The 24,521-nt window shown below is 46.7% G+C and overlaps 1 protein-coding gene across 19 annotated transcripts in view; it reads right to left on the bottom strand.

The window, feature by feature from the left end:
* Positions 1 to 4,755: 4,755 nt before the first annotated feature.
* Positions 4,756 to 24,521, bottom strand: part of Nrf1 (nuclear respiratory factor 1) — a 105,474-nt gene continuing 85,708 nt past the window's right edge. For 7 of the 19 annotated variants that reach the window (XM_006505006.4, XM_011241044.1, XM_006505005.4 and 4 more), the window contains one exon: positions 13,353 to 13,633. In XM_006505006.4, the coding sequence (XP_006505069.1) occupies positions 13,377 to 13,633 (257 nt within the window). In that variant the 3' untranslated portion in view covers positions 13,353 to 13,376. Of the gene's footprint in view, positions 6,701 to 13,016; positions 13,634 to 17,309; positions 17,999 to 24,521 lie in introns of those variants that run through there. The other 12 variants (NM_001164226.1, NM_010938.4, NM_001361694.1 and 9 more) reach the window with 4 other exon arrangements.

Here is a 24,521-nt window from a genome sequence, read left to right as displayed (position 1 = left end):
TGCCATCCTGCCCTTCTGTCTTAGCTGGATGGCAGGGTCCGTGCTGGGTGTTGAGACTGATCAGACAAGGGCACAATGAAGCCTGGCCGAGTGCTCGGCAGAGGGTCTACCCTGGCCCACTGCAGAGAGTGCTCACGAGCTGTAATGCCAGGACAGGAGCCAGCTCAGTCACAGCTGGGGAAGAGCTTTGGAAGTGATGCCTGCTGGTGGCCCTGGGCCTTTCCCTGCCTCTGGATAGGACTTTCAAAAACAACAACAATCCAATTTATTTTATTTGTATTTGTGTGTGTGTGTGTGTGTGTGTGTGTGTGTGTGTGTGTCTACCCTGGAGCTGGAGTTGCAGGCAATTGTAGCCCTGTAATTGAACCTCTGCAAGAACAGTAAGTGCTTCTAACTGCTGAGCCATCTCTCTAGCCTCTCCTAAGGATGTCCTCAAAGCTAACACTGCCTTCCACCCAGGTCTTAGACCCAGCTGACCTCACAATCCTATGACTGTCCAGACTCAGCTTGGCCTCCTTGTTTGATGCCTGTTGAGTTTTGTTGCTTAAGTGGGTTTTGGCGCATGTGCTAGATTGCAACAAGGCGTCTTGGACCTTGCAGGATTATGAATTCAATCGTTGGGTTTTTTTTTTTTTTTTTTTTTTTAACATGAAACTACTTAACAGTGTTACCACTGCTTTTCTGTTTGCTTTGTGGGAAAATGTTGAAGAAACCTGGCTGGCTGGGGTTCCCTATATTGTCTGATTTAGAGACCACTGGAAACCGAGTGTGCTGGATCCAGCTCCTGTCGATGCATGTGTGTGCCGAGGAGCTCATGATGAAAGGCTGCCGCTGAGGGAAGCCTTGGACAAGGACCATGGTGCAGTCACAGGCCTGGCTCAGAACAAGCTGGACCACCCACAGGAGAGGCTGAGCTCAAGGCTCCCCTCGTCTACAAAGCAAGTTCTAGGCTAGCCTGGGCTATAAAGAGACCCTGCCTCAAAGTTAAAAGGCAAACCAACATAGGTTTTATACAGAAACCTAATTTATCTTCTTTCTTCTCTCTGAGGGCCAGCATACACTGTAAGGCTGCTGGGGACAGTCATACACACGTGGGCTTTGGGGAAGTTGCTGAGTCTCCGTTGCCACAGCTTTAAGCTGGGCCTCCTTCCAGGCTGGAAAGGTTGGGACTCCGAGTAATAAGGTCTTAGACAGCACAGTGCAGAGCCCTTTAGTACCTAGTAACTTTTTTCTTAGGACCAAGGTTTCTTTGTGTAGCCTTGCTGTAAAGCTGCCTGGCCTGGACCTCAGATCCATCTGCCTCATGAGTGCTGGAAAAGGCGTGTTGCACCACTGACTAGGCCCCTCCTCCTCCCTTTTAAAAACATTTCAATTAGTTATTTTTTATGATTAACTTTATGTGCACTGGTGTTTCTTGCCTGCCTTATGTCTGGATGAAGATGTCAGATCCCTTGGAACTGACAAGTTATAAGTTACCACGTGGGTGTTGGGAACTGAATGCTGGGGCCTCTGGAAGAGCAGCCAGTGCTCTTAGCCGCTAAGCTATCTCTGCAGCTCCATTACTTAGTACTTAGTAACTTGGTAACTGTTAGCATCTTTGGGTTTTTTGTTTGTTTTTTGTTTTTCAAGACAGGGTTTCTCTGTATAGCCCTGGCTGTCCTGGAACTCACTTTGTAGACCAGGCTGGCCTCGAACTCAGAAATCTGCCTGCCTCTGCCTCCCGAGTGCTGGGATTAAAGGCGTGTGCTACCACGCCTGGCTAGCATCTTTGGTTTTTAAGACAGGTCTCAGTGTAGCTCAGACTGTCCTTAGTAGCCTTTTTTTTTTTTTTTTTTTTTTTTTTTTGGAGACAGGGTCTCTCTCCATAGCCCTGGCTGTCTTGGAACTAGATGAGGCTGGCTTTAAACTCACAAAGATCCCCCTGCCTCTGCCTCCCAAATGCTGAGATCAAAGGTGTGTGCCACCACGCCCGGCTCACTATTCATTTCTTCAAGGGTATACATAAGTTCAGAAAAGATTTGAGAACCAGTGAATTAATCACTTAATGACATTTTGAGAAGGCTTTTTCACGCTAGAGGGCTGCCTAGCGTGAAAGTATCTCTCCCAAACTGTCTCCTCCTCCTGGCAATGCTGCATCAGCCTCCCAAGGGCTGGGATTATGCACGTGGGGCATCACACCTGGTTAATTTGACAACAGCCCTCCCTTCAATGGCTGTGCTGGGTATTGAACTTGGGGGCCTTGCAAATGCTAGGCAGGTAATCTACAACAAATTCTATCCTCAGACTCACTGACAATTTCATCTGCAAGTGCATTAAAGCTTGGACACCCCACCCCAAACAGCTAAGCCACTTAAAAGTAAAACCGAAGGCTCTGCGCTCCACAGGTCCCCACCTCAAGGACATGAAGTAGTATTTCTGCACAGGTCCTAGGCTTGCCTGCCCAGGTTGGTGTCCTGGTTCTGTCTTTTGCTGACAGGGGGATCTTGGTCAGGTAACTTGGCTTCTTTGTTCCTCATTGCTCAGGATGATGGCGCTTCACATAGCCTCAATTGGAGGGTAGCCTAAAGACCGGTTACTATGATTGCTATAGGAATTCTCTAATTGTGGGAAAGCCAGAGCTAGGAGTGCCCGGGGACAGGGTTCCCCCCACCCCATCTCTGCAGAGGATACGACCCCCCCCTTTCCCTACTCTGGAGAATTAAATTACAGGCCCTTGCACTAAAAACAAAACAAAACAAAAAACAAAACAAACAAAAAAACTAGCAAACAGCTCAATGGTCTTCAGGGGGGAGGGGCGCCAATGAAGGAGCTTCGGCCCTCCACTTTGCTTCAGTGCACTCAGCCCTGCTCTATCTATCCCACCCCCTTCCTCCTGCTGCTGCTAGCCCAGAGGTTCTCAGCCCCCCTAACGCTTGGACCCTGTGACACAGTTCCTCTTACTGTGAGGGCGGGGTGGGCATGTGTATGGGGATGGACCCTGCTCTACAATGAAGCTGGGTTTCTTCTTGATAGGCACCCACCTACCCTGGGTTGTGCCTGAGCTATTCTTCCAGAGATCTCCTTAGCTTGGTCATGGGAGTGTAGGTGACTCCAGGAGTCACAGCACCACCAGGGGACACCTTGAGCTGCAAGGTCACCAAGCATTCCTAGACTGGCAGGCTTCTGTGAATCCGGTGGTGAGCTACATGGTGGATCCTTGTATCTACCACACTTATACTGCTCCGACCCTAGCAGGCCTCAGCACACGGAGCTGTAAGGACCTGTCCATGGTCTTCTCTTTCACATGTGCATGCCGGGGGAGTGCTCTGTCCCTGAGCTAAAGTCCTAGCCCCACTCTTCCTTCTCGGAGAACTGCCAAGTTTTAAAAAAACATCTATTCATTTGTGCTTGTATGCATATGTGCACGTGTACAAGTGTCTCGTCACATATGTAGAGGAGGTCAGAGGACAACCCCAGAGAATCAGTTCCATCCTGTGTGAGCTTCAGGAATTCAACTCTGGTCATCAGGCTTTTTGCCTGCCAAGCCACCGCACAGGACCATGCCAAACTTTATTTACCTGGGACATGCTAATATTCATGAATCTAACGTAATAGACCCTCAGGTCAGATCCATCTGACAAGATAGTTTGGTATGCCTGGATGTTTTATGCTGCTAATAAAATCAGATTTCATATAAAAACCTGACTTCTCCCATTTGCTGGGAATTTTGAAGGCAGCAAAGCCCATTTGTCTTTGGGAAAGGTGCCCGTCAGACAGCTGTTTGCCACTTTGTCTCATGCCCACCTCTACCCCACTGCGTCTCTTACTCACTGGACTTAGGTGGCTCTCCCTGGTCAGCTGCTTGGGGAGAAGTGACAGAGAAGCCATGCGCCAGCCCCTCGGGAGCCACAGCTCACGAGCTCTTGGGAAGGCACGGTCTGGGTTTGGCTTGTAAACCAAGGGAGCTAGCAGCAAGCATCCCGGGAAGGCTGAGTAGGAGGGTCTCTAGAGAAGCTGTGCTCTGCGCAGCCGCAGTCATTCCTTCCTGGCACATCCTCCCTGGTGAACGTGGATGGCGGTGTACCATCTATATAAAAAGGGATAGAAGCTGGTACTTGACAGTACTGAGCCAAGGCTAAGCCCCAAGGGAAACCGCATCCTCATTCGATGACTATAATCCCATCAGCCGGAGACATCTACAAACAAAAATGGCAGAGAAAGGCACTCAAGGGGAAGATGAGGCACAGCTCTTGAGGAGACATAGAGGCCGTGGGAAGGGCCCGAGTTAGGGCGTGGTGGGATCCAGCTGTGACACACACATTAAAACAGTGAGTGTGGTGTGTGTGAAACCAAGAAACAAGGATGCAGATAGCAACACAGGGCTTGGACCTTCTGCTCTGAAGACATTTCCTGCATCAAACACACTCACTCACTCACTTGGGAAGCCCTTTTAAGATGCAGGGGTCACCAAGGTCTTTTAATATGGTGCCAAATAAACACCTAAAACAGATTTCAGAGTAGAACCTTCAGACCACCTTGAGGCTTTCTGAAGTGCGACTGTTCCAGAGACCTGGTATACAGAAGACAGACATCCTCAGGCCTGGTGGGCTCACCCAGCACTCGGGAGCGGACAGGTCTCCTCCCTCCTGGAGTTCCTAGAGCGTGGTCCAGGCTAGAGACCTCTAGTGCATGTCTTTTGTAAAGGACAATGAGCCACACCCCAAAAGAGCCCTGTAGCCCAAGTGGCCAAGGCTGCTAGAGAGAGGGGCACTTTTTGTCGCCACATTAAACTATTTATTGAATGAGGCAGTTTAGACAGAATGGAGAACAACACAGATTCCATGCTCTGCTGCTGGGATCTTGCTTTTATCTTCTTGGCAATTTCTCAAACTATCGGGAGGCTTATTTCACCACAAAGGAACACGGGCCTTAAAGCCCCTGGACAGCTTCACAGTTTAAAAAAAAAAAAAAAGTAACCAATTGTAGAACCAGGACATTGATATGCAAATTTCCCACCCCTCCCTTATCACATACAGAAAAGAACATACAAAGAACATTGAATAGTTTTATATAAAACAAGCAAATATAAGAATTGGAAACTTTTCTCAAAGGCTGAGCAAGACATGAAGAATCTTTTAATGTCTCATTAAAAAACAAAAAACCAAAAACACCACATTAAATACACTATCACGCACGGGAGAGGGCTGGCAGGAAGGAGGAAGAGTCCCTGCACGCCAGGAGTGGAGATTTGGCTTGTCAAGACATCAGATGAATGAGCCACGGGAGACTCAGGGCTTGTGGCTGGAAAGCACAGAAGCTCACAGTGACAATGACTGCTCAGTGCAAGCCACACTGTGAGCAGGAAAGCTGTCCCAGGCCTGTGCCGCCAGGATGTGCCTGGGAAAAGTCCTCACAGAGTCTTCTGACACATCTGTGACGGCCAGCCTTTGCGCAGAGGTCCTGTGTGAGGCAGTCTCCTCTGCTGAAATACAGCTGCAGACAGCTGGAGAACACGGTTCCCACGGCGCACCCTGATTTATGAAGAGTTTTCTCCCTCCTTCCTATTTTGCTCTCCTATAATCTTCCCATTTTCTCCATTACTCATACACACACACACACACACACACACACACCCTGCACTTACACCCGCCTGCTCCATGAACACTCCTCAGACCCTTAACACTTCTGTCACCTTCAGTTTGTAACAGGACTGACCTTACAACCAAGCAACTCTTGAATAGTCGTGAGACTGAGGGTTCCTGGGAAGGGAGAAGATGGAGGCTGAGGAACGATTTCTTGCCCCTGCCAGGAGCCTGCAGGGCGTTTACCTGCCTGTGGCAAGGTCAGCACCTGGGCCAGCTGCCGTGTGTCTCTGCTGGCAAAGCGCACATGTGCGCACGCACTCTCTGTCCCTGGACTTCACAAGCACTCTCTGGACCACGCTGTGTCCTGGATCTTCCTTCCTTCGGTGAATCTAGCAGAGGTCTAGGCGGCCACTGGGAGGCAGCTTTGGTGAAGGACGTGGTCACCTCCGCCTGAGTCTGTCAGTAGCTCAATGCATGACCCTGGTATGAACGAAAACCAGGTGACTGTGTTTGGTCATGTACCCTACCACCCACGAATCTGGGTGGGTTCTTGTTCCCACAGTTCACCTTGATTTCATACAGGTAATTCCATGCAGGTTTCATACATATGTATGTATGTACATATATACTTTATACATATATGTAAATGTGTATGTCCATATGTACACATATACATATATTCACACTCACACGTACACACACGTAAGTATACACACATTTCTGCACAAAGAAGTCTGGCCACAATTTGGCTTTTTGGGACAGTGAAATCGGTGGCGTTCATTCCACCAGATCCCAGAGTGGTGCTTTAAAAAAGTGTGATTCCAAAATCTGCTGCCTTTCTTCCTTCTTAAAAAAAGGTTACCAAAACTTTCTTTCCAAGTCGAGAGACTTAATTCCATTTGATTGCACCTCTGCAAACATGTAAAAAATTCTGCAGTAGACTAGAAAACGCTGCCATGATAGAGCTCCATGCTACTGTTCCAAGGTCACCACCTCCACAGCCTGGCCATCCATGGTGACTGCGCTGTCCGATATCCTGGTGGTCACTGGGGCCATGGCCACCTGCACCGGCCCGTTGCCCTGGGCGAGGCTGGTTACCACAGTCTGGTACATGCTCACAGGGATCTGGACCAGGCCTGGAGAGACAAAGCAAGACCGTTGGTGGGGCCCAAGCTCAGGACCCAGGTGCTGGCTCGGGCAACTGGCTCTGGTCCTTCAGGGCATCACTGCCTGCCAGCCCCGGGCCACTGACTTACCTGCTTCCCAGACAGAGAAGTCTCAACTTTTTTTCCTTTCTTTTTAGAGACAAGGTCTTGCAATGCAGCCAGGCTGGCCCTCAGCTTTTGTTCCCTTGGCCTCAGCCGCCCAAGAGCTCAGACTCTGGGTGTGTGCCTGGCGCTGGGCAGTGAATCTCTCTTCTCACTTCATTTTAGTTCCTAGACTCTCGGGAAAGGAGTGTGGGAACACTGAGACCTTGCAGCCTCCATCTTTAGGAAGCGCAGCCCACCAACGTGAGTCTTCCCACCCTGGCTGCCAGCCCTGCTGCCAGCAGCACATCACCCACTGTTCCTGGGCTATGCTGTGGTCTCTTTGAGCCCGCTAACTGCCCAAGTTCAAGCTTCTATCAGCTGGAAAAGGAACAACAAAAAACCCCAAATCTCTGTCTTCTGCTCTGTTGTCTGGCTACTGGTCACCTATGCTTTTTGTTTTTTGTTTTTTTTCCTCTAGAGTTAAACATGAAAAAGAATTGAATCAAATACGCTCATTTGTCTCCAAATTTTAGGATTTCACAGACTGGTATAATTTAAAAAACACAGTTTAGGATCAGCTAAGAGCAATGACAAAGCAAATGCAGCCCAGCACCACTGTACAGTACGTGGACACTGGGGAGAGCGATCCATTTCCAGTTCACTCGGGCCAAAGACTCATGTGCATCCACCCGCCTTGTTTTCTTGCCGGAAGTAGAATTACAATAGACAGGGAAAGGCTGTGCTTCGCAAGCCACCAACCAAAACTAGTCTGTCAGTGAAGTGAAAGCAGTAACTCCTGCCCAAAGGGACTCAAGGGCGCGGGGGCCTGGATCCTTCAGGTAAGAAAGAGGCAGCCAATAATAGTGGAAAACTAGTATTTAGCTGACTGGGTTAGTAGGTAGAAGTCCCAAACCTTAACACCTAGACCATTGTGATAGAAGATCTGAGATTCACCCCCACCCCACCCCAAAAAAACCCCCCACACTAATAGTGAAATGAGGTGAGTGGAATGGCCTGTTCTAATACTAACTAGCTCTAATGTCCATAAGTCGCCTAGCTCTGTCCCTGAACAAGTAGCATTCTAGTGTGCCACTCTTAAAGGGGCACAGAACCATACAAGGACAACATAGACAACTTAGGGAGAAAACAAAACAAACAAAACAAATGCTGGCAAAGTCTGATAGCCCCCGAGTATTTTCTTAAAATGGGATTTTATATGGTATACATCATATTAAATCCATATATATCTCATATAAAACCCAACACACACATACAGACACAAAACAAACAAACAAAAAACCCATACACACCTGTAGTGGGAATTTGAGACAGGATTCCCTGAGCTTAGGAGTTCCAGGCTAATGTAGGCTATAACATAAGGGGCTTCATTTCAGAAATACAAAATAAAGAGCTGGAAGTCTAGCTCAGTGGAAGAAGTCTTGTCTGGCATGTATGAGGTTCTAAGTTAGATTCCTAACACCACAAACAACAGCAGCCCCCAAACCACCCACCCACTCAATCAGACTTCAAACTCCCAAACTTGCCATAGGGTATGTCTCTAATCCTAGCACCCAGGAAGGCTAAGACAGGACAACTGTGAGTTTGAAACTAATGTGAACCACAGAGTGAGACCCCGTCCCATAAAAACAGCAGTGGCAGCAACAATACCCTGGGGAACCCCAAAATCCTACAACCAACTAGAAAAGAAAAAATATGAGAGTAATTTGAAAATAAAAAAGTACAATAAATGAAACACATTGCAAAGGTTATAATATAACAAGAAAAAAAATCACAGAGACTAGAAAAGCTTAGAAAGTAGGGAAATTTGTCGCATGAGATTAGAAATAAGACACAGGAGCAAACTTCTATTACTGAAAAGCAAGTTTGGCATGGAAAAGGCCACTTGATGCTCTAGGTGAAATGGACAGCAAGAGATCCAGACACATCTCAGAGTACAAGGGAGACAGGGAAGAGCCGAAAGAATCCAGAAGAACAAAGCAGAGGTTGGGAGCACATGTAAAATACTGGACATGCGAAGAATACTAGATGTCATGGCAACCCTAGAAGCTAAAACGATGGAACCATGCCTTCAGGCATCCCAAATTGCTTTCAGCCTAGACTTCTACACCCAGCTAAGATGGTCAGCAGGAATCACATATGACACCACTTCAGCCACGGCTCAAACTTTAGCTGCCCACGCACACTTGCTCCATATTAGCACAGAAATCTCAAGCACAGGCTCTAAGACAGAGACAATGGGAGCAAGACCAGGGCCAGGGCTGGGCTTGAGCACCAGGAGCCATCAGAAGGACTAAAGCCGGAAACAACTGGTTGAATGTTGAGGGAGCGTCTGGAAGAGGAGGCAGGCAGGATCTCTGGGTGTTGAAGGTAAACCTGATCTACACAGTGAGGAGACTTTCAGCCCAGCCACGGCAAATAGTGAGACCTTGTCTCCAAAAGAAAGACAGAGAGAGAGAAGGCCTGGCAGGTGGGAGCCTTTTAAGCAATCCTAATAACTTAGGTTCAATGGCCAGGACCCACATGGTGAATGGAGAGCAGTGACTCCCAAAAGTTGCCTCCTGACCATCACACACACTTGGTGGTGGCGTGCGTGCGTGCGTGCGTGCGTGTGTGAATCCAAAGGAAATTAATGCAAAAGAAAATATGATTTCATAGTCTTGACTGTCTGATAGCATTTTCCAAGAGTTAGTTTTGTCAATTTAGGGATAAGCATTTGATGGTGCAACATGAAACAGGCTTGTTTTGATGACAGTCATTTTGAAACCCCACTTACAAGGGCATGTTAACATAACAGGCTGGGCAGTCAGTACAGCTTCCTTGAGAGGCTGCGGCTGAGGAGAGTATTCTTGTGTGATAGGGAAAGCTGGCAGAGGGCTGGGAAGCAACAGGACGAGGGCTGAGGCTTCAGGGTGAAGGTGGTCTGCTTTCTTCTAAACCATTGCAAAGCAAGTGCTGAAGCAATACTCTCCGTTCACCCTGCCTCACCACAGAAAATAGTTTTATTTTTACTACATTGCTTACTTAGTCCTTTGGTCTCACACTGAGGCACCGTTATGTTAATAATGTTAAGATACTTTGGCATGGTGTTCAAGGCTCTCATGGTTTGTTCTTGTCTGTTTTCTCCTTTTGAGTCAGGGTCTCAACATGGAGCACAGGCTGGCTTTGAGTCTGTGACCGTCCTGCCAAGTGCTAGGAATACAGGTGTGCACCCACTGTGCTCTGCCTGCAAGGGCTGGCGTGTACTTGAACTGCTCCACATAAGCATCTCCATGCTTATCTGCTCCGCGCCTTTTGCAGCAACTCTTTGGCTTGTTCTTTGGTTCTCCAAGTCTCTGTCCTCCAATGATTCGGGTCCTGTTCCCTGGTAGCCTCATGGCACTTTGCCCAGACCTCTCCAGAGGAATGGTCCTTACCCAGTGTCACCGTTTGTCTTATCTCCACTTCCATTGCAAAGGGACAGAGCCTATCACTGAGCAGCTGCTCAGCAAACTCTCTACACTCATCATAAATGAAAACTCCAATGTCTAGTCACTGTTAAGGGTGGCAGTCAGGAGATCTGTCGTAACTCCCAGGCCAGCCTGGGCTAAACAGGGAGACACTTTCTCCTAAAATAAAAACAAAGTAAAAATATCACACCCAAGACCTATTTTTTGCAGATTGCATTTTGTGTATTTCACATAACTCATGGAAGAAGCAAATTTGGCCTCAGTTGCACTGAGTTACAAAATGACTTCCTCACAAAGCTGTCTCAGTGTGAGTGACTGTGACAATTATTATATATCATAAAGGCTTTTCAAAGAGAGAAACTCCATCAGCGGGGTCACTGACAACCTCCGATGCCTTGGAATGCCTCTTCTATATGTGCTTTTAGCAGACACCCACCTTAAATAAACGCATCACCATCTTCATGTGGGCATTTTAAGATCTCTCTCACAAAAACACCCATGCAGGCATTTTGACGTGGGATTAGATTAAATCTCCTGTGCCTGTCTGACCTAGCAGCCTTTATGTCCATGGCACGGGGGAGGGACTGAAGGCTTTGAAACCCAGGATGCACTAAGTCGGGCGGCTGCCCTTGGAAGAGAGATGATTAAATGCTGACGCTCAGTAATCAGGCCGTGGCTGCCCCTCCATCTGCTCAGCCTGCCCCTGATTAGCCCTAATCTAGAGGCACACGCTAATCCATGCTTGTATTCTGGGTCATTTCAATTGATTAAGCAACAGGAAGCCCTTCCTGGTCTACTTTAAGGGCCTGAAGGTTTAGGAAACCCCAGTACAGTCTCAGTGACTGGACTCCATGGTATGTGTGTGGCTGCATGTCCCCTTGCCTTGTGTAGGGCCCTGGAGATCGACGCAGGATAGTGTCTCCATAAATGAGCATTCCCCCAGCGGGAGCCAGGATTCTCAGGGAGGCACTCACCATGTTCTAAAGACTCTAGTATTCCAAAAGGTCAAAGTCACACAAATCCTAAGAGTCTAGTGAATCGAAACTGCTTTAAATTTAAAGTTTACTACCATTTGTTTTGTTTTGCGATAGGATCTCATTGTGTAGCCCAGGTTAGCATCAAACTCGTGGCACTCTTCCTGCCTTACTGAGGCTTCCGGGCCTTCTGATTACCGCTATGACGCCCACATCCCAAATGCTTATCCAGGGAGACAGAAACAGGTAAAAACTTTTTGTGTTTGAGGCCAGTCTGGTCAGCAGAGCCAGTTCTAGGCCAATCAGGGCCACAAAATGAGATCTGCCTCCTAAAGTTTAGCAAAAACAAAATTCAAGGACAGGCAAGATGGTTCAGCAGGTAAAGAAAGGTGCTCACCTCCAAAACTAACAACCTGAGTTCAATTCTCAGGACCCAAATGATGGATGGAGAGAACTGACTTCCTGGCTTCAATAAGCAGTTTTTAAATGTCTACCTATGTGTAAGAACACATACACACACACACACACACACACGCACAAGCAAATGTAATAGCAACAATACCTAGCACCAGCAGCTACTGGGTGTGGTGGTAGATACCTATAAAATGAACACTTGGGGGAGGGGGTCTGCAACTCTATAGGAGAAACAAAAATATGAACCCCCAGAGCTGTGTCTCTAGTTGCATATGTAGCAGAGGATGGCCTAGTCGGTCATCAATGGGAGGAGAGGTCCTTGGTCTTGCAAAGACTCTATGCCCCGGTACAGGGGAATGCCAGGGCCAGGAAGTGGGAGTAGGTGGGTTGGGGAGAAGGATGGGGGGAGGGTATAGGGGGCTTTGGGGATAGCATTTGAAGTGTAAATGAAGATAATATAATAATAATAATAATAATAATAATAATAATAATAAAAGGGGCTGGTGAGATGGCTCAGCGGTTAAGAGCGCCGACTGCTCTTCCAAAGGTCCTGAGTTCAAATCCCAGCAACCACATGGTGGCTCACAACCATCCATAACGAAATCTGATGCCCTCTTCTGGAGTGTCTGAAGACAGTTACAGTGTACTTACATATAATAATAAAATAAATATTTAAAAATAATAATAAAAAAGAACACTTGGGAGGCAAGACAGGCAGGAGGATCTTTGGTCTGAGACCAGCCCAGGCTACATGGTGAGTGAGACCCTGTCTCAAAGTCAAAACCACCCCAAAGCCTGTCCTAGCCTCCGAGGCCAGCCTTGTCAACATAGGAAGACTCTCTCAAAAACACAACAAAACAAACAGGTAAACAGATTGGCTGTCATGTTCATTGCACACCTCTCCCCCAAGCTACATGTCTGGGCTTTGGATTTGGATCTGGAAGCCTTTCCATGCACCACAGTACCCAGCACCCTGGCCAGCAGGTAGAGGACTGGCCCATCAGAACTCCCTGATGCCTCTCTAGGCTTCACGGTACATCATGGCCGCATTGCCAAAGGGAGAAGAGAGGTGAAAAGGACCCCAGAAAGCTCAGATCTTCAGGGTCAGCAAACTCCCTAGAGGAACTGTCAGCCCTACGCCCACGTTTCCGCTTAAGTGAGGCCTGACCCTGTTGTCTTCACTGCTGAGCATAAGTGGTAAAGCATAGCTAGTCTATTCTCTCTTCCTTACCTCAATACTGGGCAATTACATCCTTCCTGAAGCTCAGGGTCAAGCCTCTGACATCATCCTCTGCGCCTCCACTATACATTCAATACATCATCAAATCTTGTCAACTCTCCTTCCTTCTTGTAAAAACTTGGTTTTATTAACTTTATTCATATGCATGCGTGTGCCTGTGTAGGGGAATGAGATGTATGTAGACCCCTTGGAGCTGGACTTACAGGCAGTTGGGACCGGCCTCACATGGGTTTTCTGAAAGAGGGCGAGCATTCCACACTGCCAACCAGCTCTGCAACCCCAAACTCTTTCAAAAGTAAACCAGAACTTGGTTTCTACTACTTCAATGTCAGTAATAACTTAGGAGTCCCGTTCCAACATTGTACCTTCAGATTTCAGAAATGTAGTTAAGAACCAAACCAAACCACCTACCCCACAGTCAAGACCAAAGCCCAAACCATACATATGCTAAAGTTAAAAGCTAATTTTTATTTCTTTTTCAATTGCTGAGGTGAATTAAATTTGAAGAAGATTATATCTCCGTCTTCAACAACGTAAGCTCTGCCTTGTTGTTTGTACTTCCCAGCAGCCTTAGCTGCGTTCTCAGAACTTTCCTCTTTAAGATCTTCGTCTTTCATTACTTCCGCCATAATGAATCCCTTTCCAAAATCTGTATGAATCTTTCCTGCAGCCTGAGGAGCCGTCACGGCTTTGCTGATGGTCCATGCATGAACTCCATCTGGGCCTGCAGTGAGAAAGTACTCTAGTTGGAGTGCTGCAAACCCAGCCTTAGAGATCTTTGGTCAAGCATTGTCCTGCTCAGTTCCAGATACTTCTCCGTCTCCTCCGCACTTTAACCCAGGATGGCCTCAAACTCTCAATCCTGCTGTCTCGGCGTCCCAGGAGCTGAGAGTATAACTGCCTAGACCAGCTGACTCTTGAGCAAGCATACAGACTTTTCCCACAAGTTCCCTACATTATTGTTCCATCACAACCATGGTCCCTCAACTCTCCCCAAAGCGTATCTCCCTGCCTAGATCTGCCCTGCAGCTCTGAGCAGGGCTCTTCTGACAGTCCCCACTTTTTTCCAGGTGTGTTTTCTGCCTCCTGTGATGTCATGGACTCTGCCACTCACACGATACCAAATATGCACAGACCTGCCCTGCTTCCAAGTAGTTCCCTTAAGATGTCTGCATACGGATGTAAGGGTGATCTGGCTGCAACATCTGTTACCCCATTGACTGCCAGGGTTGATTCGGCTGATCAGGCTGGCTAGGCCGGTGTTCCCTTCCTCCCTCACCGCTCCATGTGCGTCCCTCCCGAAGCTGTGAGCTCGGTTGAAGAGGACGACCTTCCCCGAATAGAGGAGGACTGGTCTTTGGTCAAGGGTATATGAGTAGCTGTGCTCCCCTGCTAGAACCTCCAAACAAGCTCTCAAGAAGTCTGTGCACTTTCAGCTGTTGATAATAAGACTGTCACTGAATACTGAGCACCCTGGGTAGAAAAGTGTTCAGTTACTGTATGGTCTTCATGACTTTTAAAGAAACTGAGCTACATTCCTTCCAGCCTTGCCCTCTTTGCACTGAAGGACCTTGAAGCCCTTTCCTTTGCTCTAGAGCAAAGCAGCCTTCCCCAGAAGCATCCTTAAGGGGCTGTGGAACTCTATGGCTTTCCACAGGAGGGTTATTTTACTATATAGGTTATCTTACTCCCATTAACGTGTTCTTAGCCACAACGACCCATGTGAATTCTGTCATTGAATACCTGTGGCCCTTAGTTTCCTCGCATGTAAAATGGTCACTAGTAATCTCACAGGGGACCCTTGGTACAGTGTCTAGCACACAGTAGGTCTACAGCACTTGTCAGCTGCTTTTCAAGATGACTTTGATCGAGAAGTGTAGTTTGGGTTGCAAGTGGTAGATTAACACTCCCAGGAAGCAGCACACATCTTGCAACAGGAATTTGCTCCTATGGTGGGCAGAGCCTTTGCTGAGAGTCTCCAGATGAAAGCCATGGGATCATGCAGAGGATTGGCAGGCAGCTCCCCATGCACACCACAGCAATGGGACCACACGAGGGAGATGAAGCAGCTGCTAACCGAGCACACAGACCCGCTAACTGAGCGCGCAGGTGAGCATGCAATCCGGGGCAAGCCACTAACCCAATTACGAAAGTGAAAAACAGGACCAGTGTTGGGGCTGGGGGTGTAGCTCAGGGGTAAAATGCTTGCCTCACATATGAAGGCTATGGGTTCATTCCCAGCACTGAAGGAAATGTGTCATATATATGAGTGATCACTGACAGTATAATATTATCAAACACTTCTTAGAAGTGAACAGGATAGACATGAACCAAACATAGGGCCTCAGGACTGGCTGGTTATCCAGCACTACAGTGGCTTGCCCTCCCCCACCTCAAGACAAGATAGGGCAGGATAGACAACTTTGGGAAGAATGGGCCTTTCATTTGCCTTCCAAGCTGGGAAACCTTTGGGAATTGTTGTTTGCTGTAACTTAATCTTTCAGTCCAAAGGCCTTGTGAGTTGGCTGTGGAAATATTTTTAGTTGGTGAATATTGATGGTCACCACAGGAAAAAAAAGTAGCTAAACAATATAAACACAACAGTTGGTTTGAGACATGTTCTGCACTATAGCCTTGGCTGGAACTTACTGTATGGCACAAGTTTGCCTCACATTCAGCAATCCTCCTGCCTTGGCCTCCTAAGTGCTGCAATTACAGTCATGAGCCACCACAACTGACTGAGAAATGATTCTTTAAACTAAAAGGAAATGATATTGTAATGTTTTCTGGAGTTTATTAACATGAGGGCTAAAAGAGGTAGTGGGAGAACACTGACCTAAGTAGAGATGTTAAGTCCATGACCAGAGAGGAAAACGAAGGAGAAAGCTCTGAAAACATCGCTCAGAGTTAATAGCAATGGTTGCCCTTGTGGAGGACCTGGGTTTGGTTCTCAGCAACTTGGTGGCTCACAACCCTCCTTAACTCCAGTTCCAGGAGACCTGATGCCCTCTTCTGACCTCTGCAGGCACCATGCACACAGACACATACTGATGTGGGCAAAACATTTACATATACAAAATTAAGTAAGTCTGAGAAGAGAAAGGAGGAGGAGGGAAAGGGAAGGAACAAGGAATCAAACCACCACTCCCATATCACAGAACTTGTCAAGTCCCTAAGGGTCAGCAAGACTTAAGGGGAGGGACGTCTTCTGATGGTTCACTTGAAGACGTGGAAGAACACACCAGTGGCTGATAGCTAAGGAAATGCACTATTATGTGACTCAAACAAAACAGGACTGGGTACCTTGCTGGGAAGCAGAGAAAGTCAGGAAGAGAAGCTAGGTCAGCATGTAGATAGGAGGAAGAGGCAGATGTCCAAGGAAGGACCAGATGGAAAGAAATTGGAGAGAGAGGGCAAGAGGAAGGCCATGAAAAGAATACCAACCTCAAGTGGAAAAGCCAGGTAGCTCTGACGCTCGGACACAGGGCAGCAAGGGCTGTTTAGCTTTCCCTTGTGTGCTGAGTCTGAAGTATTTGGGGAATCTATGGATCAAATGTGTTACACCCGGCAGGCACTCAACAGACTCTCGCACCTAGGAGCAGCCTCAGCAGTGGGTCCTTCTCAGTACTCAGAGCTTCCTTTCTTCTGGCCAATCTCAAGATACATTCAGGGGAAAAAAATGCTTTAGGAATAAGGTTCACAGTAGCTGGTCAGCAGGGACACTGTCACTGTCCTTTGGCTTTAAGACTTCAAAGAAACTCCTTTTGCACTGTTGCCCATAAATCAAATGTTAAAATTAAATTAATTTTACTTTTTAGTAAATGTATTTCAAAGGTATCTTGGAAACATGAACTCCTGGTTTCCTCTGGAACAGCCTGGAGAGGTTCAGGAGCACTGTGAAATGAGGCTCTGTGATTTGGCATCGGAACCCCATGGCTCATCATCCTAGCCATTGAACCTCCAGTGTGGGCTTAACTCAATTCTAGGCCTGCTATTCTAACCATTAATGCTTTTCTGAAAGTGGAAATAGAAACAAACCTTTGATTAGAGAGTAGAACATGTACTCAGCTTAGGATATGTGACCCAACTGTACAGAGAAGACCAGAGATAAGATCAGGGCCACCTACCTACACATTAGTGGCTCAAAAGAAAGTTACCAAGCTGTGGGTGTTTTGTTTTGTTTTTTCAGTACAGGTTTCTCTATGTAACCCTGGCTGCTCGGGACTCACTGTGTAGACCAGGCTGCTCTCAGACTCAGAGATTCGCCTGTCTCTGTCTCCTGAGTGCTAGGACCAAGCTGAGTTTTAGTGCAGAATGAGGAGTGGTAGGCTCACACAGAAGCTACCCAGAGCGAAGAAGACACTTCCAGAGTTTGACATAATTACACAGAGACAACTACCTCAGTAAAGCCTCATCTTTTTTTTTTTTTTTTTTTTTTTTTTTTAAACGAGTCACTTTTTTATTGGGTTTTAATTCTCAGGGTATGAAAGGAGTTCCCCACACAGGAGTTAGGAAGACAACCATGGTCCAGAGTGCACCCTGGGCACTGTCCCCTCTTCAGTGGTTAGCTATATGGGTTGTCATTCAGGTTTGAGTTCTTGTAAGAAAGGCAGGATCTGAGAAGATGTAAGCTGCCAGAACCAAGCCAACCCAGCAACGCATACTTTCTTTCTTCTCACTGACGTATTGCAGTGACCTCTTTGAAATGCTCCAACGATGCCTGTAGGGCCGAAACCCCATATCAGGGTCTAGTGCAGCCGCTCCCCTACTGTGACAGCTAAAGGTTTCTTCTTCTTCACTGGTAGGACTGGCAACATCTTGGGAGTCCGTTTATTCGCCAAAACCAGTCATTGTGACCAGTCACTTTCTCTGTCTCTCGCATCTGAACTATCCTCGCATAGCCATCTTGTCCGCCAGGGACAAGCTCTTTACAAAGGACTCAGGCCATCCATAGAAGAAGCAGAGCCTGAAATGGCAGCGCTGCAGTGACTGTGCCCTCAGCTGCTTCCTTCTCTCCCCAAAGACGAACCCACCTGTAGCCTTCTTGCCAGGATCCACTTGTAACCTCCACAGTCTGCCATAAAGAGGCCTGACAAGAACATAGAACTGTTAAAAGGCGCTGGGCTGGACGGGACACTAGAACCTGCCAAAGCTTTGCAGCTTCCCATACACCTTGGCGCAGTGTTCTGTGAAATTTTTAGCAAATTCAGCTCATCAACACAGCAGTTCACTGAGTGTATGTGGCGTGTGCATTTACAAATGCATACTTTACAGCCAGCCCTTAGTCGAGCCAGAGGGTGAGTCGGGTCCTCCTGATGGCGTCTGTCCTAAAGTAGCAGTTATGATGTGTTTTTTTGCAGCAGGTCTCCCTTCCTAATTATGTCTTCCTTAAGCTAATATGAAAACTAATTTGTATTTCCTAAGCACCCAGCAGCTGGGCAGGGAGTGGTGGGGAGGGTCTAGGCTTACACTGGCCTGCTTAGAGAAACTGCCCAAGGATTTAAAATGTGTCACAAGTAATCTACATGAGAGATAATCTGTATGTGACAATCAAGAACTGATTATACTTATAAAATCCACAGGCCACTTTTGACTATGAGGGCCAATTTGTGCTTAAGTAACATTACATTTATTAGTTAAGTTAGGAAGAAAAAAAAAGATCCTGTCTAAATGTGAAGCAATAGCGTTTACTTCATATGAGCTTTCGCCCAATTGTCAAAGCAACCACGTGGAAGCAGAGGGAAGGAGGAAGCAAGATTAAAGCCACTTACACCTTGGCCTTGCTGGGACAGGAAGCTGCCAACAACCTACTCTCTGACTCCTAGGGGCACCGGCCATACCTTAAGCTGTCTATACAAGGAACACTTCACTGACATCTGGCCCAAGAGTTTCACATGGCCTCTTGTTAAAAACTATTGAGGGAAAACCCCACAACTCTTTAGTTCTCATAGCTAGGCCATAGAAGCTTAGGAAAGAGGCAGCAGGGAAAGGATAAACTGAACACAGACATTAAATCCCACTGGGTGTGGTGGTGCATACCTTGGATCTCAGCGCTTGGGAGGCAGAGGCAAGTGAAGCTGGGAGTTTGAGGACAGCCTGGTCTACACAGTGAGTGCCAAGCCAGCCGAGACTGCACAGTGAGGCCCTATCTCAAAACACCAAAAAGTAGGCATTCCTAAAACCAAATCCCTTCCTCAGTATATTTCAGTATTTTTTTTTCTTTCTTTTTGTGAGGATAGTGGGGCAATCCTTGGAGGCATTTTTTTTCTTTTTAAAAAACTAAACCAGGCAGTGGTGGCACATGCCTTTAACTCCAGCATTCAGAGGGCAGATGCAGGAGAACTCTACAGAACAAGCTCTAGGACATCCAGACTTATACAGAGAAACCTCGCCTCAAAACAAACAAAACAAAAAACCCCTTGAGAATACAGTCTAGGTAATGTGGCTAGGAGCATATTCTAGACATTCAGACATTTTTCTTCTATCAAGACTGCACTAGATATTTAAAAGATTCTCAAGATATATCAAGTTCAGACTGTCTCTGGGATCATCTATAACAAGACATGGTCAATCTGTGTGCTAGCTGACACAGTGCCTGTTGAGGGTGGCTAAGGAACTACCCTTTAAATTTCATTTCATTTGGATTAACTTTATTTAGCGTTTCTGGCTGGAGAGATGGCTCAGTGGTTAAGAGCACTGATTGCTCTTCCAGAGTTCAATTCCCAGCAACCATATGGTAGCTCACAACCATCTGTAATGGGATCTGATGCTCTCTTCTGATGTGTCTGAGGACAGCTAAAGTATACTCATATGTATACTTTTTTTTTTTTTTAATTTCAAGATAGGGTTTCTCTGTGTAGCCCTGACAGTCCTGGAACTCAGAAATTTGCCTGCCTCTGCCTCCCAAATTCTGGGATTAAAGGAGTGTGCCACCATTGCCCGGCTTTTTCCTGTGTAATTTTTTTTAAAGATTTACTTATTTATTATATATGTAAGTACACTGTAGCTATCTCCAGATGCCCAAGAAGAGGGCATCAGGTATCAGATTCCATCAGATGGTTGTGAGCCACCATGTGGTTGCTGGGAACTGAACTCAGGACCTCTGGAAGAGCAGTCAGTTCTCTTAACCGCTGAGCCATCTCTCCAGCCCTGGAATAAATCTTTTTAAAAAAAAAAAACAAAATCTAGAATTTCTAGTATGCCAATCCTACATCAGAGATGTACATCAGTCACATAGACACACACAGATACCAGAAGAGTTGCTTCTGTTTGGATGGAAACTCAATCTGAAAATGGGTGCTTTGTGTTAGTCTGAAGAAAAATTCCTGACATTTCCTTATTTTATGTCACAATTCATTCTTTTTCTACCCCAATCTATCAAATTATTTTAACACTCCCTAGTCCCTTAGGCCTCCAGGAAGCTGCGCCAGCATTACAAGCATTATACAGTGTAAGGTGTACCTACAGGTAGTGCTGAGCACTGTGGAGAAGCTGGGACTGACCAGCAGTCAGAAGAGCTCTTGCTGGCTCTCAGGTGAGCCAATCTGATAGCACAGCTTTTGTTGCGTTGCTTGGAGCCAATGGCTCAATTCCAATACTTAGACCCCTTTAGTGATTCTCAAATCCAATTGCTAGCTTAACAACAGCAAAGATTTTTTTTTAAATCAATTTCACTTTGAAAACCCTATTTAGGCTCTGAAAATCTCTAAATTAGGGCCCTTCTGATAATGAAGATTTGGTGTAATTATAATGTCACAGGCAATTGTGCTGACAAAGCAAAACCAGCCATGTCTAGTTACTGGGCCTTTGCTCTCAACCTGACCAAAAAAAGGAAGAAAAAAAAGCAGCTTTGTCAGGAGCAGATGTGTGGGGGGAGGCCCAGGAAAGCAGATCTACTGAATGGAGCAGGTGCCACTTAGACATTCACTTTACCCACTCCAAGCACAACCTCCCCTTCATTTGATACCCTACTCCTGGCAGGAGACGGAGAGCATCGCACAGAAAGGAAGCATGCTTATCCTGTTCAGATTACTTCTTCTAGGCTGCTGCTGCTGGGCTCTGCACATTTGCTCTTTATTAAGCAAATGGTATAGCTGGATGCAGGGAAGTGAATCCTGTATTTACACAGGTAACATGAGAGTCAGAAGGCCCCAAAGCATCCAGGCTGTGATGTGCACGTTATTAGAGTTAGTAACAGAATGCTGACATTCCTTCAAAATCCTAACAGAAGCATAAACTAAAAGAGGAAAGTCCTCTTTTACTCAAGACTTTAAAAACTTTCTTCTCCCAAAGCTTGCCCTGTTATGATGTGGGTCCCTGTGTGAACAGAAGTTAAGGACCCTTTAACATGCCTAACTATGCCTGCAAGAATGTGGGAAACACCAACAAGTGTTTTCCAAGCATAAATTGAACAGTAAGTAATGACTCCAGTTAAATTTGTTCAACTGTCTCTAGATTTGGCATAAAAAAAAATCTATTTGCAAGAGTGTTGACTTTAATGATAGGCACCAGGATTCTGATTTGGTTACAAGGAGCTGGAATCATGAGAAACTGTAGTCTGCCTTTCCTATACAGAGAGACTTGGGAACCAACGAAGAGGACAATAATATACAGAAGCACATGTTGGCCTGAAGGGCACTGGGGTGCAGTGGTCAGTGACACCCACCTGCCAGATGATAAGGACTATCTTGAAGTCTCTGCTCAGGACGGACCTGGTCTAGGGAATGACTCCCCACAAGCAGAGAATTCCTGACCACTAAAGAGCAGAAGAGGCACGCCAAGCTGGCTGGCTGATGCGTGCTAATTCCTTTTGTGATGTCGAGGACCAAATGATAGGTATCTAGCTTTTTAATGGGTAACAACAGCTAAGTACTACATTTGAAGGCCATAGCACAGCTCTGATGAGCCCTTAAAGACAAAAGGCCCAATGGTCTAACATTTATTAGGAAGCCCTCAGTGTCCATTTGTAGCTTCTCATCTTTAAGACAAAGATGAGAGTCAGTTTCTCTCTCATTCTCCTTCTCTCCCCTTCCCTTCCCCATTCCTCTATGTCCTTCCTCTCCTCCTTTCTTTCCTTCCCCATTCCCTTATGTTCTAACACTTTCTAGTAGGGTCTTGCTGTGCATCCATCCCAGGCAGGTCCAAAACTTGCTATGTGGTTACACTGGCCTCACACTTCTGAGCCCCTGTCCCAGCTTCCACGGTGCTGGAATTACAAGTAGGACACCATGCCACCCTAAAAGATATGCTAAGCCCCTACGCTGGGACAGGAGACCTTGCAAAAGGTACTGCTACTTCTGAAGGTGTCTCACACACTACCTAAGTAAGGAACTAGGGAAGGGTATTGTAGAAACCTTCCAGCTGTGGGGCTGTAACTGAGAGGAAGGCCTGGGACCTCTGGAGGATATGAACTTCCTCAAGTAGACTCTTGTTTCCTTCTCATTTCCTGTGAGGTTTTGTCTAAAGATAACAGTTGTTAATTGGCAAAATGGTAAATGGTGGCTGGGTGTCCCCAACACTAACAGAGCATGACAAGGCAGTTTCTGCTGCCCTTGATGTCATTGTTATCCCCCCCACCCCCACCCCTACGGGAGAAAGTGAAGCCGGGGAAACTGCTGCCTCCTACAGAGGCTACTGTGGATTTCAGAGTCACTCAGAATGGTGAAGGAGAGGCTTCCGGATTGAAGACTCCTAATAGTCCCTTTCTTCTCTCAGGCCATCGAAAGGCAGGGAATGAGGAGCACCCACGAGGTGGAGGACTGAAGGGATTTTTTGCGCGACATAACAGAGTCCACAGCACAGCTTCATCCTCCTATTTCTTAGCAGCATCTGTGTTTGTGGTGCCATCTGGAATTCATCTAGGAGCAATGGCTACTTTCTGATTCCTGACCTTCCGGGCTTTCCATACTTGGTTCTGGGTACCTGGCTACAGGGATCGATACATACAAGGAAGAACCTGCACTTGTGTGAGGAGTCCATGCAGAAATATGCTAGTGGTCTGTGTGGTGAATAAACAGAGGGGAAGGGGGTTCTAGGTGCCGTCACTGCCTCCTGTCTCAGGGTCTCCACTCAGGACTCCACTGTCCTTGAAAGCCCTCCTGCCTTGCTGTTTACAGCCTGTAGCTTCATGTAGTCACATGGGTGGCTCTTCATCAAAGCCATGATGTGTAAGAGCTGAGGAGGTAGGAGGCAAAGCCCCTAAGGTCTGGATGGCCTCCCTGCTAGGAGAAGGCCTTGGTATTTTTGCTATATATATTGTCCTAAAGAAACTTCTCCAGTGATGGCAATGTACTACTGGATTTATTGTAGACTTACAGGCTAGTCTAGTGGTCACTAGGTATATGCTCTTATTTGAATTTAATGGTGAAGAAACTATGATTAAAGATTCAGGATATCAGACCACAAATGACCATTTACCACTTCAAATATGATTACCGTAACTGAGTAAATGTCTTAAATTTTAGTTATAATCTACTTTCATTTGAATGGCTACCTATAGAAAACAGCTATCACATTGAATAGAACATTTTTGTGTGTGTGTGCTATTTTTTTTCGAGACAGGGTTTCTCTGTGTAGCCCCGGCTGGCCTTGAATTTAGAAATCTCCTGCCTCTGCCTCTCCAGTGCTGGGATCAAAGGCGTGCACCACCACACCTGGCTGGATAGTACTTTTTTTTTTTTAAAGATTTGTTTTTTTATTATATGTAACTACACCGGAGCTGTCGTCAGACACCCCAGCAGAGGACATCAGATCTCCTTACGGATGGTTGTGAGCCACCATGTGGTTGCTGGGAATTGAACTCGGGACCTCTGGAAGAGCAGTCAGTGCTCTTAACTGCTGAGCCATCTCTTCAGCCCCTGGACAGTACATTTTTAATTATCTTTTGTTCTGTTTTGAAGAGACACTCAGTACACTGTTCAACCTGACCCTGATACTTGGGATTATGTGGCCCTTCACCTCAGAGTCTGCTTCTGCTCCTGACTGGGTCAATTCTAGACGCTAGGTTTGATACTATGGACTTATTTGTCTCTGCTAAGGTTTTTTGTTTGTTGTTTTTGTGATTCTTGTGGCAAAATCAAAGTGGCTCTTTCTCTGACTAGGCTTACCTGGCAAACCTCCTCAGTTTAAAGAGTCTCCTCTTTAGAGAAAGTACCCAAGGAGCTGAAGGGGTCTGCAACCCTATAGGTGGAACAACAATATGAACTAACCAGTACCCCCAGAGCTGTGTCTCTAGCTGTATATGTAGCAGAGGATGACCTAGTCGGCCATCACTGGGAGGAGAGGCCCTTGGACTTGCGAAGATCATCTGCCCCAGTACAGGGGAATGCTAGGGCCAGGAATCGGGAGTGGGTGGGTTGGGGAGCAGGGCGGTGGCAGGGAGGCGGGGTGGTGGTGGTATAGGGGGCTTTGGGGATAGCATTTGAAATGTAAAAAAAAAAAAAGTCTCCTCTTTAGTTGACTTAAGTGGGGAAAACCTGTGTGTAAACCAGCTGACATCTTGGCGGGCTATGGAGGCCACAATGGCAGTGCTCTCCTGCTGCACTCATGTCTTGTTTCATAAAAGGAGACCTTAGCCGGTGTGTGCAGGTGCTCTGGGATCTCCAGTGCACCAG

The sequence above is a fragment of the Mus musculus genome, chromosome 6, assembly GCF_000001635.26.
Source record: "Mus musculus strain C57BL/6J chromosome 6, GRCm38.p6 C57BL/6J".
NCBI lineage: Eukaryota > Metazoa > Chordata > Mammalia > Rodentia > Muridae > Mus > Mus musculus.
Note: the sequence above shows the minus strand (reverse complement) of the source record. Positions and strands in the feature narration are given on the sequence as shown.